This window comes from Geospiza fortis, unplaced genomic scaffold (assembly GCF_000277835.1).
Source record: "Geospiza fortis unplaced genomic scaffold, GeoFor_1.0 scaffold200, whole genome shotgun sequence".
NCBI classification, from domain to species: domain Eukaryota; kingdom Metazoa; phylum Chordata; class Aves; order Passeriformes; family Thraupidae; genus Geospiza; species Geospiza fortis.
In genome coordinates this window covers 3,601,345-3,621,620 of record NW_005054353.1, presented here as the reverse complement: position 1 = coordinate 3,621,620, position 20,276 = coordinate 3,601,345, and the positions used below count along the sequence as shown (strand labels likewise).

Below are 20,276 nucleotides of genomic sequence, written 5' to 3'. Positions count from 1 at the left end.
AATGAAAAACAAATAAATTATTTGGGCTAAAGTAGGTCCACTTAATTGAAGTTTCTCAACAGAATTTTCTTTTATTTCTGCCAATTTCTTTAGCATTACCTATCATGTTATATTACAGGTTTTGTTATACATACATAAAGAAAAAATTTGAGTTATGCTAAAAATATTTTAGAAATTTTTAAATAATGGTAAATCATAAGGTTAGCAACAGTAACATTCCTACCTCTATTTGTAAGAAAGCTGCAAAGAGGTTCAATTGATAACTTAAGTGAAATTGGTTAAACTCCTCACAGTTTAATCCAGAGCAAACAGTGATGAGTTTGTTTGACTGTAGAGAAAGTATTAAAATAGAAAGATGGAGAGATTATGGAGCAAAAAAATCATGTCAAGAATAGTCAGAAAGCATTTATGCTAATGCTACATTTTCAAACCATTTGTCTCAGAAAACCAAAGGGGTTTACTTTTTATGTTTCTTTAGCCACAAGCATTTTGTTTTGAAAATGGGGCTACAAAGTTTGCAAAGGTCCTATGAAATGTGGGTCTCATTTCTCCTTATTATTTCAGGCCATACAGATGCCATTTTTTAGGCCATCCAAAAGGATGCCATTCTCAGGATATAACAGGGACATAGTCCATGTCTTACAACAGAGATAAATAGCAAATCCTTCAAAATTTGCATTGTTCTTAACAAAGTGTGGAAGTGCAGCCCCATCCTTCCACGACCTCCCACCTCAGTTTTTATGTGAAATTTCTGTATTATTGGATGCTATTTCTCAGAATATTCTCTTCCATTAAAGAAGAGGTGGCTCTGTGTTTTTCTACAGCAAATATAGAGGCTGCAAAACTAAAAAGTGTTGTGAGGTATCCTTGTAAATGTAGCATACAGAAAAAGTGTTTCTGGACAAATAGCAGCAGCAGCAAGGTAAAAACACCTGTCTCCTTTGCCCCTTCCCTTAGTCCATGCCTGAACTTCAAACTCTGTTTTTGGACTATTCAAAATGCTAGTATGAATAATAACAGGGAATTACTTTTTTACACCAAACTACATAAGGAAATTAAATTAAAAAAACCCTATGCTAATGCACTGTAAAGGTTGCAGTTACAAATCACAGATCTGTTCATGGATATTTCATGAGCAGAAAAAAGGCTAAATTTGTCAGATAAATTATTCATTGTGAATTATTTGCTCAGCTCTACACTTTGCATGTGCACTGTATTTATAAATTTAACAGGGATTCTGGTGGTACCTTGGAAAGCAGCACAGTGCAAATTCTGCATATTCTGATGCAATTTCCAATTTCTCTCCCCATATATGTTCTGTGTGTGAAATTCAACCCTCCCACACAATAGCTTGTTACCGAGGCTTTCTGCACCATTATGAAACCCACCCCCAGCTCTCCTCCCTAAAGCAGGCTGGACTTCAGCCACGGCTGCCTGCCCTCCCCTGGGGTGGGTGTGGGAGCCAAAGGCCAAAGAAGGGGCTGCTGGTGAGTCTGTAAAAAGGTGTGAGGCTAAACTTGGTTCTGGAGCTTGCCTGAGGAACGGGAGGGCAGCCTGTGAGGTGTGTGCAAGGCTGGCCTGGCTGGCTGCCCTTCTGCCCCACAGCCTCCCCAAAAGGCGTGCAAACACCTTACTTGGCAGCAAAGCACTCCACAGCTACTGCTTGTTTGAGCTCATGCCAACAATGATATTCGGTGCATTTTACAAGAAAAATCACTGTGTTAAGTCCTCTTGATTCAAATGGGGCAAAATGAGAGATGGTAAAATGGCAGAAGAAAGGTGGAAACAGTGCACAGCACAGCATCTCCTCCAGCAAATAACTCCGGAGCAAGGAGGAAAACCTCCCTGAACAAAAACACCAATATAAGCATTAAAGGACAAAACAATCAAACAAGCAAACAGTTTCAGTCACATACCAGGTCAAATCTCTTAAATATCTTAAGAGAAAACAAATGGGAGAGTATTGGTTTTAAGTGAAAATTAAAATAAGCTCTAACACATAATTGTATATGATTGGCAAGAGCAGAATTTTTCAAGAAGGGCAGACAGTGCTTTTAGTGAGAGATAAACACTTTTTTCTTTAGCAGGGATGCAGAGCCAGAGCAGGGAGATGATTTGGCAGTATATTGACTGCATGCTTTTATCCTTTCGGCTGCTTAAGTTCTAGGAGAAGTAACTTGAACAGGACTACAGTTTAATACACTGAGGCTTACACAGAAGGTATTATTTTCTCTTTGACAGGGTCCAGTGCTATTTTTACGCTGTTTGATAGAGAGCTGCTGTTAGGCCTCAGGGAAGGAATAGTGATTCTTTAAGTAGGGCTTTGCCTAACAGCAGCTTCCTCCCTCCTGCCACTTCAGCCACCTTCTCCGACATAGGAAATGCTTGACTCTCCTTTTACCTTAAAAAATACATGTCATTAACTATCTCTTTGGTAATCTGCCTAACAAACCCTGGTTTGTTTTTGCAGGACGCCTAACTCCCAACACCAGCCACTCTGTTTATTAGTCCCTTCCTCCCCACTCCAGTGCCCAGCCTCCCTGCCTCCTCAATCACATGTGTTGTTTCTCATTTAAATGAACAGTTGGATTCTTTTATTTCTTACAAGTGCTGGATTCGCCTTATCGCCCTCATTCCTTTGGGGGTTGCCAATTGGTTTTATCCACGGATGTATCATTTCTCATGCTTCCCTTTTTTCTTACAAAGAGAAAGAACCACTTCGTCAACAAGCCTCTCTGGAGTGGAAGATTAAAAACCTAGACATCACCTACCTTGCAGCGCTACTCCCAACTGGGTTGTGTAAAACTCAATTAAACTTGTCCCCATTGAATACTGCATTACAGTACATTAAACAGAAAATTCTTCAAGCGTGATGACAAAGCTTGAAACCTTGCCTCAAAGCTGTTCCTTGTAGCTTTCTTTAACATTTCACTCTTTATGGTGGAAGTCTCCCGTTGACACAACTTTAGTCCAGCTATGAAAAATCACAGAGCCCCACAGGGATTAAAAGAGAAAGAGGAGGAGGGTGGGGGGGAAAGGGAAATAAAAAAAAAAAAAAAAAGAAAACCCTGTCAAAGCTGGTCTTGGCACTTTCTTTAGTGTATCTGTTGAAACTATATCACCAGCAGAGTAGAAACTATGAACAACCTGACAGTTTAGAATAACCCTGTGTTCAGTCTCTTTGGTTGCCTTTCTGTATTTCCTTTTGTCCAAGAGAGACAGGTCTTTACAATCTCCCCCAATTACAAATTTTACATAATGCCCTAAGATTGGACCAAACCTTGAATTAAGGAAGGGTGTAAGTGTGAAAAAAATTACTTCAAGCCAAGAATTACAACATTCTCTCAGATGTTTGTGCTTTCTGAGGAAGTGTGAATTAAGGTCCAAATTCAAAGCCATGTGTCACTGTGATGCAAATGAAATACCAAAAAACTGCTGCTAGTATTTCAAGTTTTAGTTTCTTCTCCTTATGACAGGATGATAACACGTTTACAAAAAATTTGTTTCTACTGCTAAGAAACAGTGTGACCTCAGGTATAAGCAAATTTTCAGTAAACTAAGAACTGGAAAGATTTCAAATTCTAAGGAACTACTCTAAGGAACTCTCTAAGCTGTGAGTTGTCCATGGGATATGTAAGTAAAAATTTTATGCTAAAATTTCCCAAAACAAGAGTTATCTATGCTGAAAAAAAGAAAAAAAAAGGAGCATATCAAATGAATTCAGAAAAATTTCCATTTTTCTTACAAAAACCTAATGAAATATAGCCATGTTACATGTTAGCACCTTTGACTCTAAGTATATATGAGTTATCAAAAGTCTCACCTACTGAGTAGCTACATTTCAACAATCCATCAATATCTTTGCAAATAATTCTTTACTCTCTTGACTTTATAGTGATAGATGTAAATAGATATGCTCAACATCCAAATTGTTCCTAAACAATAAGGCTTGAGATGTTTGCTTCTTACCTCCTGTCTTAAAAGCATGTATACTCATACTGAACGTCTTACAGAGCATGTGAAAACATTTAAAAACAAGACAAATATTCCTGCATTTCAGTGACAAATGCTGTAAATTTCACACTCACTATTTGGGCTGCTCAGACATGAAGAATACTGTATAATTGTTTTTCTTTCTTGTATGCTGTTAAGTTTATGCTAAATATTCTGGCCAGAAAATACCAAAGGATTTTGAAGATGCCACATGATACACAGACTATCACTCTGCAAAACTTATTTAGCAGTTTATTATGTTAAACTATGTGTAGTTAAACACTAGATTATCACCCATAGACTGCTGTATAAACTCTGAAAAAGGCAGAACGATGCATGCCACTTTCAAAAGGGAACAAATGCCCTTGTAGTTAAGCAAGCCACATACCAAAAATCTGGTTACTGCCAGTTACTTCTGGCAGTTCCTTTTCATTGCCTGAATTCTACATGAAGTCCTATGTGCTTTCTCTCTTGTGCTTTAATTTGCCAAAGAGTCCTACTGCTAAGACAATATTTAGGAGCTATGATGAAAAGATGTTAAGGGACTTGTAAGTCCCTGCTGGTTACTTACCCTGACTAGTGACAGTTTTTTTCAATCTCTGGAGGACAGAGTTCACTATTACTGGGTACATACAATTCATGGTACATTATACATAATAAGAAAGGACTACTCAGAGATGTGGCTCGTTCTTCTTTAGACATTTCCTCTATGCACCTGAATTTCTGCAGAGTCAGAAAATCAGGAAGGAAATGAGAACAATAAATGAGGAAAATTATGGGATGGGTCTTTTGCTCCATTACATCTGTTTTGTACCAGTAGATGCCAATGAAGGTAACTGTGATGTAAAAAACAACAACAACAAAAAGACAATGTACCAACCAAAGGCTATATACTGAAAATATTTTAAATATATTGAAACATTAACAGCTGTTCCCTGTGTTAAGGACATAGCCTATCTGGTTTAGTGCTATGAAAGAAGTCTATTTTCCACAGAAAGAACATTTATGTCAGGATAAAGCAAATAATATAGCAACTCTACAAGAATACTGTGTTTAAAATTCAAAGTTTTCTTTCACAATATCATAGGAAAGTAAGAATGTTTCTCAAGTAATTTTTTTTCCTCAGGGTTTTTTCTTTATGTGTCCTTTACTTATGGTATTATTCTACAAAACTCCTTTACTTAGCAAATATTAACCCATTATCATGACACTTGTCATATGAAAATAAATAACAGCAATAGGAAGGCTGTACCATATTTTTAAAATTTTCTTTAGTTGGGCATGTGCATCCACTAGCTAATTCTGTGGAGCCACAGCAATTTAATTCATTGAAATATGAATCAGAGGCAGCCTTTTACCAGGATCTGACAAGTTGCTACTATGAAAGTGATACAGTTTGATAAATCAGGTGTTTGATTTGTAGCATACAGCTAAAATTTGTTTGGGCCATTTCCAAAAGACAAAATAGATTCAGATTTACTGCTAAAAACTGCAGGATCTCTCTTTTCCTCCAGTATCCAACACTATTAATAATAAAAACTAACTAATGAACTAATATTAGTGACTGGAGTCTGCAAACTTCAAAAGCAAATTGACTCAACTTTTCTCTAAAAAGAAAGAAGGTAAAGAAACTAAGTAAAAAGAAAGAATGCTTCTGGATATTAATGTGGCGCTGTCTCTCCCAAGGGCTCAAAGGAAACCTCTGCTAATCAGCTTCTATTGATTCCTCTGTAACATCAACATCCTAGAGATGACACATGGGACATGGTCCAGCCATACAAAACTAACACCAAAAGATAGCAGTCCTGAACTTAAGAATTTTCTTCAATATTTTAAGCCTGAAGACCAACTCTTAGATCTGTGTATCAGTTTAACAGCTGAGAAGAATGCCATTTAAGAATATGTTTTTGTTAAGGAAAAACTTCCCAATGGGTGCTTTTGGAGATGTCTTTTACTCAGGAACTGAATCCTCTCTCTGTACAATTAGTCCTTTGAATATTCAACTTTCAAATGTTTAGGCTTTGCAATAATTAGGGACACACCAGCACAGGAATCATGCTTCACTTTCCTGAATGTGTTCATATGTCCTCGAAGAGAAGGTCATGTATCAGCTCACCACTTTTTTAGAATCCTCTAGCTGAATATATTATAGAGCTTTTTTAGGTGTAATTGATCCAAAATTATTTTTTTCCTGCTTACCACCACTCTTTTAAAAAGCAGAGAAATGGCAGTTTGAAAGAACAATTTTTAAGATGCTGTGGATAGTTTTTTAAAGGTATCAAAAAACTGAAGCTGCTCAATGTCCAAAGTTAATCCACTTGTCCTAGATTATAAAACTAATATCAAATCAATAAAAGAGAATGCAGAATATAATTTCTTTTACTCATATTTCTGTACGAAAAAAGGGAAAACAAATAAATAATGAATTTTAGGAAATATATCAAAATACAGAGCACCAGTGCCACACCTACATAAAGCTGAAGATCATACTGTGGCAAGCTAGAAAACCGTCGTGCTTCCCTTGTTATGGTACACTGGATAAAAATGAGAAATAGCTGGCATGTACAAACCCAGCACTCTCATGACTCACTGCAGAGCTCCTGATATTTAGGGATTTACATAGAAAGGACATGGAAAGAGAAAGAACCATATTTAAAGAATCAGTCTCAGCAGATCTGTTGAGAAAGTGCAAAGGACCAGAAGTGGCTCACATGAAAGCAACAAAAACAGTTAATTCCTTAAAGAACTAATAAAATTTCAACTTTCCCCCTAACTTAGCTAGTTAAACCCAAATAAAATACATAATACTTTGCATGACAAACAGTAAATTGCTCCTGGACCACTGGTCCACGAAAGATTCGGAATGGGGTTCTGAACCTACAGCCAGTGCTTGTTTAGCCCTAATTAATTTCTACTTTAGGAGGGAATGAAAGATAAAAGTCTCAAAGTCATACTTCAGACTACAGTTTCCACCAAAGTAAGCCACTGAAAAATATCATTGTTTGTGATTTTATACTTCATTTGCTCCCGTGATAAATATAATTTAATTGAACCTTAATCATAGAACTGGCTTAGCCTTAGCAATCTGTCAGTCTTATTTTAAATTTTCATTTAATTGTAACTTGAAAATGCATTTAAACCTCACATAATTTAAATCCATTAAAATGCACGTGCAGTCACCATAAAAGTGAGCCTGTTCACATTTAAAAGAACAGATTATTAATAGAAGATGCATAGTGATCACTTGATGCCACCCTTCTCATTTCCTAGTGTAAAACATTTCCTTTTCATCTCATACTTTAAGATCAATTGCCCATTTTATCATGTCAGTAAATGTTTTGTCTGGCCAAAACCAATGTTATCTCCTCTACATCTCAGATGCTTCCATTTCTACGTGTCTGAACATTTGTTTCAGCTAAATACTTCATCTTTGTTTCAACTGAAGTTAGCACGGCTTCACCAAGGACAGGTCTTGGCTGACCAACCTAGTGACTGCGTCAGTGGACAAGGGAAGAGCAACAGATGTAATTTGTTCGGACTTCTGTAAAGCCTCTGACATGGTCCTCCAGAACATCCAGCTTTCTAAACTGGAGAGGGATGGATTTGACAGATGATCTTCTAAGAATATGGTTGGACAGTCACATCCAGAAGCCAGTGGTTAACATCTCAGAGACCTGATGGACATCAGGGAAAACTGGTGTTGCTCAGGGGTCCTGACTGGGACCAGTGCTATTTAATATCTTTATTAAGGACACAAACAAAAGGGTCAAGTGCACCCTCAGCAGCTTTGCAGAAGGCACCAAGCCGACACACCTGTGGGTGACACACCTGAAGGATAGGATGCATCCAGAAGGATTTGGACAAGATCAAGAATCAGCCCATGGGAATCTCATGAGGTTTAACAAGATCAAATACAAGGTGCTCCACCTAAGCCAGAGTAACCCCTGGTATCAACACAAGCTGGGGGATGGACAGATCAAGAGCAGCCCTGTTGAGAAGGACTTGGGGGTGCTGGTGGGTGAGAGGCTGGAAAAGATCCAGCAATGTGCACTTGCAGCCCAGAAAGCCAAACAAGCCCTGGGCTGCATCAAAAGCAGTGTGGGCAGAAGGTCAAAGAAGGTGATTCTGCCCCTTTAATCTTTGGTGAGACCCCATCCAGAGTGCTGCATCCAGCTCTGGGGTCCCGAGCACAGAAAGGACATGGACCTGTTGGAGTGAGTCCAGAGGAGGCCACCAAGATTAGAGGGAAGGAGCACCTTTCTCATGAGGAAAGGCCAAGAGAATTCAGTTTGGTCAACCTGGAGAAGAGAAGCCTTTGGGATGACCTAATTGTGGCCTTCCAGTACATGAAAGGAGGATGGAGAAGGACTTTTGACAAAGCATGAAGCGACAGACAAAGGGGTATGTCTTCAAACTGAAAGAGAGTAGGTTTAGACTAGATATTAGGAAAGAATTATTTACTATGAGGGTGGTGAGACACTGGAACAGGTTGCCCAGAGAAGTTGTTGATGCCCCATCACTGGAAATGTTTAAGGCCAGGCTGGATGGAGCTCTGAGCTACCTGGTCTAGTGAAAGGTGGCCCTATCCATAGAAGGACAGTTAGATGATATTTAAGCTCCTTCCAACCCAGGCCATTTTACGGTTCTATGATTCATATTAGTCAATTCCTGTTAACTCAATGATTCTCAGTTTTCTTAAACATGTCTTTCATTTTTTCAGATCTTGAATAATTAGTGCAACTGCCCTGTATGTACTATCTAGCTGCATTTTGATTTTTTAAAATAAAAAGTTACGCTGGTTACTTAATCCATCTGATACATCAGAATAAATGTCTATTCTAGTGTTTCTAATGCAATTTAACTTTTCAACATTCTTTCTACATTGGTTTGCACTCCATAAAGTGCATATTTTTCTCTATGTTGTCTTCTACTTTCATCATTTTATTGCAAAACTAACATTCTTCTGTAATTTATAAAGTTAATAATAGATATTTTCTTAAGGCTTAACATTGCTAGCTAGGACTTATTCTATCTTCTAAAGTCGTTTTCAAATAATATTTCCTCCTAATGACTACTAACCTGTGCTGGTACAATTGTTTAGAATAGATGGAGCCATCCATGCAGAAGTATGTATTACAGCTATAGGAAGAGATTTCAGAAACTTCTGCAGCTTGAGTTAAATACAGGCTGAGGTGTTTAACTGAGGCCTGAGGTTTTGATTTCTGTTTATATATATGTATATGCATGTATGCAAGTATATATGCCTACATATTATGATATTATTACAGGAAATTATCTTACAGGGGATTTCTGCTCCAGAAACAAGCCTTGGTTATGCATGCCACCGACCAACTCAGTCATGTGCATCACCACTCAGTTACAGAACATCTCTACTAAATCTGCTTCAACATCACAGCTTGCTTCAAATATCACAATTTGAGCATGCTCTAGCATTGATTTTTGGTTGTCAGCATCACATTGCCCCATATGCCCTCACAGAATGAAACTGAAACAAGAAAGAAAAAACCCAAATCTGAAACAGCAATTTTTTCCATGTTTTTTTTAACACTGAAATTAAATTTTAAAAAGGTTGCTAAGTTCTCTCCATGTTTGGAGTAACACAAGCTCATTCCTTACATATTAAAAACATATTGAAGCAGGTTGCAACTTCTCCACACTTGCTTCAGTTTCTTCAGCTGGGAAGACTGAGGGTGAGAAGAAGGGCACCTGTAGGCACCAGGAACATCCTGCCTCAAGTGCAAGACCTGCAGTGAGAGACTCCTGTATTTTCTGCCATGCTGCAGTTCTTTCGACAGCCTTCAGTCTCCCTTCTCCCCATTTCACTATACCCACTTCATAACCTGCCTCAAAGAACAGGGTGCAATCTCCATTGCACCAGGAAAAACAGATGCGATCTGCAGTGCTGGCCTCGGCACCACAGTGCCCTGGTGGGCAGCCCTGCTCCTTGTGGCCTCTGCCCACCTTAGCGAGCAGTGCTGGAACACCATGGGAGAAGGAGAGAAATGCTGATATTGATCTTTGGATCAGAGAGTACACACATTGATCCCCAGGATCAATAGAGAGGTCAGGATTCAGTCACACATGATCTCTAGCTACAGTTCTTAAGCAATTCCTGAAAGACAGTGGAGGGAGATGAATGTATGGATGACTGAGGGTTATATCTTGATCCCATCTTCTGTTTTAGGAAACCTACACTCCAGAAGAGCTTTTTTTTCAATTGCTTTTGTCTCTGAATCCATTTTCCTGAGCATAAAACAAATCTCAGTGTCCCCAGTACTGCAACACAAGCTATCCATTTCCTTTAGCATATACAATAGTTTTAGACTTCTCTAACGCAAAGAAGCTTCCTTTAGCTCCTAAATTAACAATGAGAACAAAAATGAACACAAATTGCTTTAACACAGACTATAAGTATCATCAATAAATAAATTAGTCAGGATCCAAAATATGGCTACAGAGTTTGAGAAGACAGAACTGCTGGCTCTGCCATTGCCTGCGCAGGCAAGCACAGTAATCACCTACTGGAGTCTCCAGAATAAGAGCAATAGGAGCTTGGGGACCTAATAATAAATCAATGGCTTGCAGGTCAATTAAATGGCCAAGAAACACTTGAATTCCACTCATTATGTCCTAATAATGGCCTTGCTTGTAAGCTGCTAAAGATGAAACACATCTAGCATGATTTTAATGCTTCATTCCAGGTAGCCCAGCTCCACTACCCACTTGGACATCATGGCTGCACATCACACTGGTTTTGCTGGGAGCTTGGCACCTTGAATGTTGCAGAAGGGTCTTCTCTTATTAGCACCAGGCTTAATCCATTTGGAAATAAGGGACATAGAATTCTCACACCTCAGTGTCCATTATACACACAACCACCTGGAATGGGGGAAGAATGTATTTCAACATTTTTCAGCTTTTCCTTTTACATGGTACACCATTAGTTTGTCTTGTATCAAATACACAGTAGAAGTATTTAATAGGAATCACTATAGAACAGTCTGCAGATTAATCCAGCCCTGTCTCCTCACATACAGACATTTTATACTCAGCACCAATGGAGCTGCCTGCAAAGAATGACCCAGGTTTGATATTAGGCTTCTAGGTCATGGTTTCACCTTGACAACAGCTCTTTCATTTCAAGCTGTAACATTTGCCAGGATCCCTAAGGTGTTTTCATTTTTGTCAGGAAGTATAGGGGGGAAAAAAAAGTATGAAAAAAATGATAAATCTTAATTCACAAGCTACAGGACTATCTCTGTGTCTCCAGCACAAAACTTAAAATCCAATCCAGGACCTGGATGTGTATTAGGAGGCTGCAGATTTAAACCTTGTCCACCATGATCAAACTGGATTTATGGAGCATCATAACTCTCCAGACACCATCCAGCAGCTTATTAATTTAATAGACTCCTGTCCATTCCATGATGTTCCTGCCCTGACAGTCTCTCAAGATAAGGTGAAAGCCTTTTGACAGGACAGAGTGCATATATATTTTCTTCTGTTTTCTTGTGGATGGGGCTGTCGACAACTTGAAATGTGTGGCTCAGCAAATTTGGGGCTTTTTTCTTCCCTCTTGCTTTGTAGGGAAGATGACAGAGGTAATGGCACCATGAGCCCCAGGGGTCACAAGGTTATTGCAGTCCTCAATAGTTACTGAGCATAATGGGTAAAAAAATAACTAAAAATAAGAGACATTTAGCATATATTTCATATCCTGAAAATAATGACAACATTTTTCTTAAAAAAATTCTAAATGACTGATTCTACTGCAATTGACTTAGAAAAATGAGGGAGAAATACATATATTGAAAAAAAAATCTCTGCACTCTGCTTGCATTTATTGTTGCCAGGGGTCTCAGTGTATGAAGCAATGTTTCTTTTCATATGGTCACAGTGTGAAGTGCAGACTGGGCTTCTTTTCCATCCTGAACATGCTGTCATAGGTGAGGTTTAGACTCAGTTTACAGCTTTTTATAGCTTCACGCAAAATACTAATTCCATGCAAATCATGTCAGTATTCTGCCTATTTCCTCATCTCCTCAAATGAAAAATAATTCCAAGTTTGAACTATGAAATACACTCCACAGTAAGTGGTAAGAACATAGAAAAAAGGCCCAAATCAATATACATATGAGAACAACTCATATAATTTGGCTGCTAAGTAAATTAAATGCACTAATAATGAACAAAAGCATTTTCATATTAAAAGTGGAAATTCAGTTGTACTCTGGTATTTCTTGTCATCTTCCTTTATTATCTATATGATCAGAATTTAAAAGTCATGTAATAATATACAGTGTGCTATTATATGCATATCCATAAAGATGCATAAAATAACCTTTTTATTGTTGATATTAATAAAATATACAAGGCCCTGAACTCTAACTCCCTAAAGCAGAAAATACCTCACTGGATCTATTTACAAAGGTAAAAATAAAATAAGGAAAAAGTACAGTCCTGCTCTGTGAATTCTTTGAAGCTGAATAGTGTCTGAAGTCCACAGCACTGTGACTGCCATCAACAAGCCATAAGAACCACTAGTGATGGAGGCAAAACATTTTCTCCTTCTGTGTCCATCAAGACTGATTTGCAATACTTTCACTCATAACAGTGACATTTGGCATCCCACCTTCTCAACATCCCTGCAAAACTAAACAGGGAGCCCAACATCCACTTACCAACCATGCCCTTATGTCTGTATCCACATTTTCTTCCAATGACTGTGAATGCAGATATATTATTCTATGTAAGCATTATGCATATATAATATACTTCTCTTGAGAAATAATTTGCAATTTTTCATTGTGTAAATGAAATCCAAAACAAGCTCTTCCTTAGACCTTTGATATTAGGATGTCACATGTGTTCTGTTAAAAACTCAGATTTTTTTGTCAGTGAATTCAAAGAAGGAACAAAAACCTTTAGCACCACCAAAGGCTTCAGCACGTTGTATAGCTAATGGAGGCATCCTGTAGGACAGCAGATGCGGCAGTTTTCTGACTGTCCAGGTGGAACAGACTTAGTAAATTTACTCAATTTGCTTTTTAATAGCATGTGGAAAAAGCCCCTTGCAATCTAAAATATATGCCCCAAGTTAACCTTTGGCCTACTAAACAACTTGTTTTCTGACCCAAAACAAATTATACTCATATTCTAATGCAGCAGTGTTTAAACTTCTTATGGTGTTTGACCTCTGTCTCATTAGGGTCCCTGATGCTGTATGTCTGTGATGCAATTTACCATTACATTGCCTGAAGTTGCAGGGGAAAAAAAGTATGTGCTAGCTGAAAATTCTTGCTGGGGAAAACATGGTATCAAGGATCTCACAGAACAATCAAGAAAAATAATCCTGTCACCAAACAAAAATTTAAGTACCCTTCTGTTGCAACAATTGACTTTTTCTCTATGTCAAAAATTAGAATGTTTACTTTAAATTAGCAAAATTAATTTAAAACTGCCTTCAATTTTTCTTAGTGGTTTTATGTAACCCTTCTACAATGTTTGTATTTTCAGTACATGGCACATACATCAGCTAAACAAGCTGCCCCAGTATCAGTGAAATAAGCAACCAGTTGTGTGTTTACTGACTTATTTTATGAGAATTATGGGGCTCAGCAGCCAGTGGAAGCCCCAGAAGGGTCGAACACAGCCCTCTGCCTCCAGCCCTGACTTCTGCCCTGCCCTCTCCTCTGTGCTGCCTTTCCTCAAGCTTCTATTAATAAATTAACTACATGACACAATTTCAACGTGGGCAGCTGTCATTTTAACTAATATCATTCTGTAAATCCACCCTAGCAGGCTTCTTCTCTATTGTGATTGGAGAATAGACTTTTTTGGGCAGGTTTCAAAAGCCACATCTGTTTGAGCAAGGACCTATTCCTTAGCTGTGTGGAGCAGCCCTCCCCCGAATTTCCCTCCCCCCGCTCCCCGTTTTTTTGTTCACCAAAGAAAATGACAATTCTCGGATCTCACCCTTAGGCAACATCCTCCCTAGCAAGGATTTTGTTATAGTCGCTCAGTGGGCACCGACTGTGATTTCACTTAGGGAGAGATGGAGGCTTTTTATGGCACTCGGTATCCTGTGTCCGCACCACCAGCACAATTAACGGGAGCACCCTGTGGAATCACTTAGGGAGATGTCACGCAGTGCCTGTGCAGCCGCGCTGGGGCAAGGACGGGCTCTTCCTCCTCCCGCATCCTCTCAGAAATAACGAGGGGCATAAACTACTCAGTGAGGCCAGGCAGAGGAGGTAATAACACCAGTAAATCACTAATGGAAATGCAAAACCAAACACTGCCTCACACAAACTGAGATGACGGCTGGCTTAAAAATGTGCGAGTCAGTGCCTGCAGCCACCTCCCTTCTGGCAGCCATACCCGACCCCATCCCATCATTGCGTGCACCAGCACCCATCCCTGTCCCTCCAAGGGGCAGCCTGCAAAGCCATCGTTTCCTAAATTAGGATTTGCAGCAGGAGCCGTGCCCCACGGCTGCCACCTGGCCGGCAGCTCGCTCAGTGGGACGCAACGCAACCCGACCAGCCCAGACACACGTTACACATGTTGGCTTTCCTGAACAGAGTTATCCTGTGGTGCTCTGCAATCAATTACTGTTATACCACCATCATTAATAATTTTCTTAATGAAAATGATTCTGTTGATCTCCGTTGTATTTTAATTATCAGAGTTAAGCATAATTACACTGCAGCTCTGAGCTGGCATGTAGACTCCTTTAGGGCGCAATTTTGTTTTAACACACTGATAATGTAATTTTACATTGTGTCAGTTGTTTAGTTATTATCCAGTCGTACAATTCCGCTGTATTCCTGATAACAGATAATAACCTTAGCACCTCCTATATCCTGAAGTCATTTAAAAAGCAATATTGGAATTTCACAACTAGCTAACTTAATCGCCTTATGATTTTATAATTCTCACAGCTAAATATTTGTACAGACACCCTGTTTTAACAATGCCACTAAACATACGGTATCCATACATTTCACATAAATGGCTTAAATAATATCTAGAAAAATGTCTGTTCATGAGCATGACTTTTAGTCTGTGCAACTGTGTTTTTTACACTGTTTCTATTCTGGTCAGTCATAATTTATTTTTTAAAATCCTTGCCATTTCAGTGAAAGATTTGCAATAAATAAATATCCCAGCCCCCTCCTAGCTTGTGGGGAGACTCTTAACTGTGGTCTTAGAGATTTTACAGGTCTGGTGCACAACTCTGCTAGACAAAAATGCTTCTAAAGTATACAATGTAGCAATGATGATACAGTTTATGCATTAATACTTCCTACCACTGCAACTTGCTTGAATAATACTGAAGCTTTTTTCTTTTAAAGAACATATATTTCTAAATAAGCTTTAATTCATAAAATCTGGCTCTTAAATCTCAGTTTCTAGGACACATCTCAAATTACTGAATAGACTTTCTGAAAGTCCATTTTTGAAACAAGAGAGAATTTTACAATAAATATTAAAACAAAAAGAGCACTCCTTTTGAATGTAATTACAGTAGTAAAAGTTTCCTTTAAAAAACTGGAACGGAATAATGGCATGTGGCATGAGTATCCAACTTGTATCAGAATTTGTAAAATGGGATAATAATTCACTATCCCTAATGAACTGCTTAACTGCTTTTCTCTTTTCTAAATTGTCCTAGTATTGGGGAAATGTAGTTTTAAAAAATACAGGTGGTGATCCTAGACTAAACTGAATAATTAGAATAGCACTTATTTCAAGTACTGAATATTTATTCCATAGCTATTCACTTTGGATGTACTCTGATGTGTGATTATAGATAAATGTTTTCTTTATCTAAAGATTTGTGCAGAAGATGACTTGTGATTCCACTGTAATAATTTAGAAATATAATCCTATTTCTGCGCATCATAAATAAATAAAAATAAATAAATAAATAAATAAATATGCACATATATATGCACACATATGCTTTGTTTGTTTGCCTAGGGAAAATATGAAGTATTTTATGCAGAGAAGGAGAGCATTGAAGGCAAATAGGGACTTAGCCAGCTCAAATTCTCTTTCAACAGAACCTACACTCTAGGCTCCTGTCCCTGCGATTATTCTGTGTGCAATATGTGGGTGACTACAGTACTCCCAGCCTCTAGTGAATTGGAAATCAGACTGACATTCCTACGTTCTCCTGAAGGATCTGGGGAAAATTCTGCTCTCAAAGATATCTCTGTAATGAGCTAAAAGGAAATATGGCATGTGCTTCTGAGTCAGCAACTGATCAACCAATACTACGTACTGTTAGCCAATTCTAAACTTATCTTCGTCTTAGAAATGTGCCAATTTACTCCACTCATCTCATCGTGAGTTTACTATGGAAAACAGCTCCCAGGTGACCAAATCTGCTACATGGACAATTCCACACATTTGTTCAGCTAATTGCCTTCAGAAATAACAATGTATTGCTAAGCAAACTAACAAAATTATACACATGCAACTACAACATAACATCAAATTACAGCTACATGCCAGCTGACACCGTTTCATTAGAAGTAATGGCACTATAGGAGACAGAAAGCTAACACAAATCAAAGAAATGTAATCTGGAATGATGAGATACAAATTGAAGGGAGAAACATCATTCTATTTATTTATTTTACCATCTTCTATTTGACATTGTTTTGTGATCCAAGCCAATTAATCTTTCTAGTACAAAAATCCCAACAGAGCTCAAGGCAAGGGTATATGCTTAATGACTGACAGAGCAGCCACCTCAGAGCATAGAGAGGAGCAGAACACAGTAAAAGCAAAGCATATCTACAACTTACTTCCTGCATTAGTTTAGTGAAGCAGCAGGTTTTTAACATGTATTTATCCTCAAATTTATCCTCATATAATGCATTTGTGGTAGAGACGCCAGAATTCACCTTGAGTACTGTTCAACTGTCTCACCATACCTTGTTAACCAAGTACTAAAATAGCCAGCATGATCAGTGAAACAAAATCCATCACCTTTAAATGAAAATGCCAATATTTTGGGTTAATCAGATTGCATCAAACTGAAGCAAGTCCTTACTATTTGAAAAAAAATGTTGTATTTCAATAGAATAAGTCAGACAGGACCAAAACTGTCTAATGAATTAGTTAATGCTTCTAAAATACTTTGAAGATGGAAACCCAACTGGTAAATATGTGCTAAGTATTATTATAACTAAAGAAAGAATATCATACTTGATAAGACATCATTCTATGGGAATTTGTAGGAGCTATGTTTTAGAGTGAAAGTAGGTTCCCATGACATTAAAAAGTTTTTGCAGAAAAGTTTGCCTGTGTGTATTCAATATTATGAGTATTATGCATTATGAATGCAGCTCTGGATTCATGCAAAAAGCTTCAGTGTGTTTGATACTTTGCTGCTTCTTCCACTTGGGCTGCAATCAGCAAGCTGCGAAGGGAGGGCAGCTCAACCCTTTTTAGATCTGAGCCCAGTTCTCTAGTACTGCAGGTGTTTCAGGTTGTAGAATGAATGTGTTGACATTCTGTAATTATAATAGAAAGAATTTATAAGACCCTGGTGTGCGACTCATTTTTAACATGCAAATTCCCTGTTTTCAGCGTTTCAACTTTCAAAGGCTCGTGGCAGTTTAAAGGCAATCCTCTTATAAGTGTATAAATTGCAATGATTATAGGAACAAGTTGTAATTGTTTCTAGTAAGTTTTTAGGAGTCTTTGATGTTATGATTAGTGTTTTTGTATGTTAATATATTGATATGGGTGCTTATTTGCCTGGATGCTTGTATGCTGAAATGGTCACTAGGTTGCCTCAGCAAACAAATCTTTGATCTCAGTAGGTCTGTTTGGTTGGAAATAAAACCTAAAAGAAATTAAACGACAACAGTGCATGTTCTAAAGTATTCACAAAGTGTTGAAATTGGTGATTGAAATACAAGGAAGAAAAGTCATAGTTTTGCAACCTGATCTGTAGGGTAAATGCCAAACACAGCTACACTAAGTTATTTTTATTCCATGTATTCAAGTGGTGTTTTGTTTCTCTTTTTTTTTAAACATATTGTAATGATTCTGTCGCTGCATTTAGAAAGCTTTTACCGTGACTGCATCAGAGTGGTGCATAGTCCTTGGTGCTATGGACTGAACCCAAGGCTCTTTGTGCTGTTTCAAGATGCAAGACAAAAACCTGCGTACCTTGAACCAAAGGAGCTCTTAGATGTGGTGGGTTAGATAAAGCATCTTTGGCAGGCAGCCTTGTAAGAACTTGTACTGACTTGAACAAATCTGAAAATTCACGTAAGACACAAGTGACATCCATTGCCACTCACCAATGCACTCCAGTGAAACATCATCACATCATGCTGCTACGCAGAGACTGCAATGTCAGAGGTAACTACCCTGAAATCCAGTTCCATTTATCTTATGCTACCATGATGACATAAAGTCTTTTCATAGTCCAATCAAATTCTCATTCTTCATATGAAACTGGATTTCAGTTAGTAGACTACTATGTAATGTAAAATAGAGAAATGATATCCAGTATGCCCAAACAAAAATGTCAAAAGGAATTCACCTATTCAAAGTGAATAGGTTTCACTGATGTTTCTCAGGGCACTGACTCTCAGAGAGAAATGGATAGTATGTTTTATGCCAGCTGATGTCCTCCATTGTTTATAAAGCATTTAATAAACTACAGGTACCATGTGGGTTTTTATATCACTAAAAGAAAAAAAAGGCGAAACCAGAACATGGAAGAAAAATGGGAACAAAACCTGACATTAAGGGGAGACTTAGTATTAATTTTATAAATTTATATATTAAACAAGTATGCAACAGGTACATATTTATCTCAGTAGCTTACACAAGAAAGTAAAGAAAAAAAATCAGTTTGTGTTTACCTTTGCTGTACACAATGCAGTTGTTTTTGTTGTCTTCTACTCCTTGCCAAGTCACATCCAGCAGCCACTTGGGGCCAGCAGTCAGTACCATAGGGACTGAAGCCTTTGTCTTCTGTAGGAAGGATGATAACAAACAGATGCCATTTGTTCACCTTGATTAAGAACTTGAATAATAATGGTAATAATCATTTTATTTGCAAACAACAAAATCTCGAAACCCATAAGCCAAAGTCTTATTCCCCTGCCTCAGGATTTTTTTTAAAGAAGACACAAGCAGGAAGCTTTAGTTCTTTCATTGATTGAATGGTGAAACCATTATCAAGGATTTTCCGAATGATATTGGATCAGATCTCCAAGATTACACAGATCTCTGGTGGCTGAGAATTATAAAGGGAATGCAGATGACTTTCACAGCAAAGAGCCAAGTGTTTAGAAGTGAACTTTAGATACATTGTGCCTCATTATCAATGGGATCTCACTATTTCCTGAAACAGACAGGAAAGAATTTAAAGAATTGGTATCCATTTCAAAGATCTGTCCTGGGTAACATTTGTATTATCATAGGAAATTGTTCTGAATGGAGAATGAAATTTTTTCTCCCCTTTGGCATGTGTTGATGTGTGATTTTATTATGCCTGAAATAGTTATAATGCTAATGATTCACTGCAAAAAGACTATAAAACAAGTTGCATTAATACAATCAAAGACTTAAAAGTAAAGCATGACATCATCATACCTGAAAGGCATGCAGGCAATTTACCATCTCCTGTCTGTATTTCGGACTCTATACTTAAGGATTTTTTACTAGAGGCAATAAGGCAGAGACCTGAAATTTATTAGAACTTAACTCCTTTTACTAATCAAATGGCAAAAATCCTGTGGGTAATTCTGAGTTTGTCAGTATGTGGCACTTAGACTTTTATCATAGACAGAAGAGAGTACAAAGTAAAATAGTCACAACGTAACTTTTAATTATTTTTTCTGGGATTTAATTCTGTCCAAGACATTCCAACATTTTGTAAGAGAATTTAATTATTTTTTATACTCCACTAATAATTCTCTAGTTGTCTCAACCTATTTTTTATTGTAATATTCTGTATTACTGACCAAAATAAAAAAAATTAAGATACTAAAAATCCTATTTTCATGGACATTCCAGATGCTTTGCCAACATTTATTACTGGTAAGTATTCTAGAAATGCAGTGAAGAATAAAAACAGTTGCCACAGAACATATTACATTCATAAAAGATACCTGAAAATATTTATTGAAAATAAGATATTGCTTAAAATATTTTAGTTATATAAGATTGAATCAATAATCTTAAATAATATATATTTACTATAATTACATTAATATATTAAT

General features: G+C 37.6%; 1 protein-coding gene across 2 annotated transcripts in view; it reads right to left on the bottom strand.

Annotated features, from left to right (window-relative positions):
• Positions 1-20,276, bottom strand: part of ZFPM2 (zinc finger protein, FOG family member 2) — a 307,850-nt gene that overhangs the window by 93,027 nt on the left and 194,547 nt on the right. For both annotated transcript variants that reach the window (XM_031059000.1, XM_031059001.1), the window contains one exon: positions 18,912-19,023. In XM_031059000.1, the coding sequence (XP_030914860.1) occupies positions 18,912-19,023 (112 nt within the window). The remainder of the gene's footprint in view (positions 1-18,911; positions 19,024-20,276) is intronic.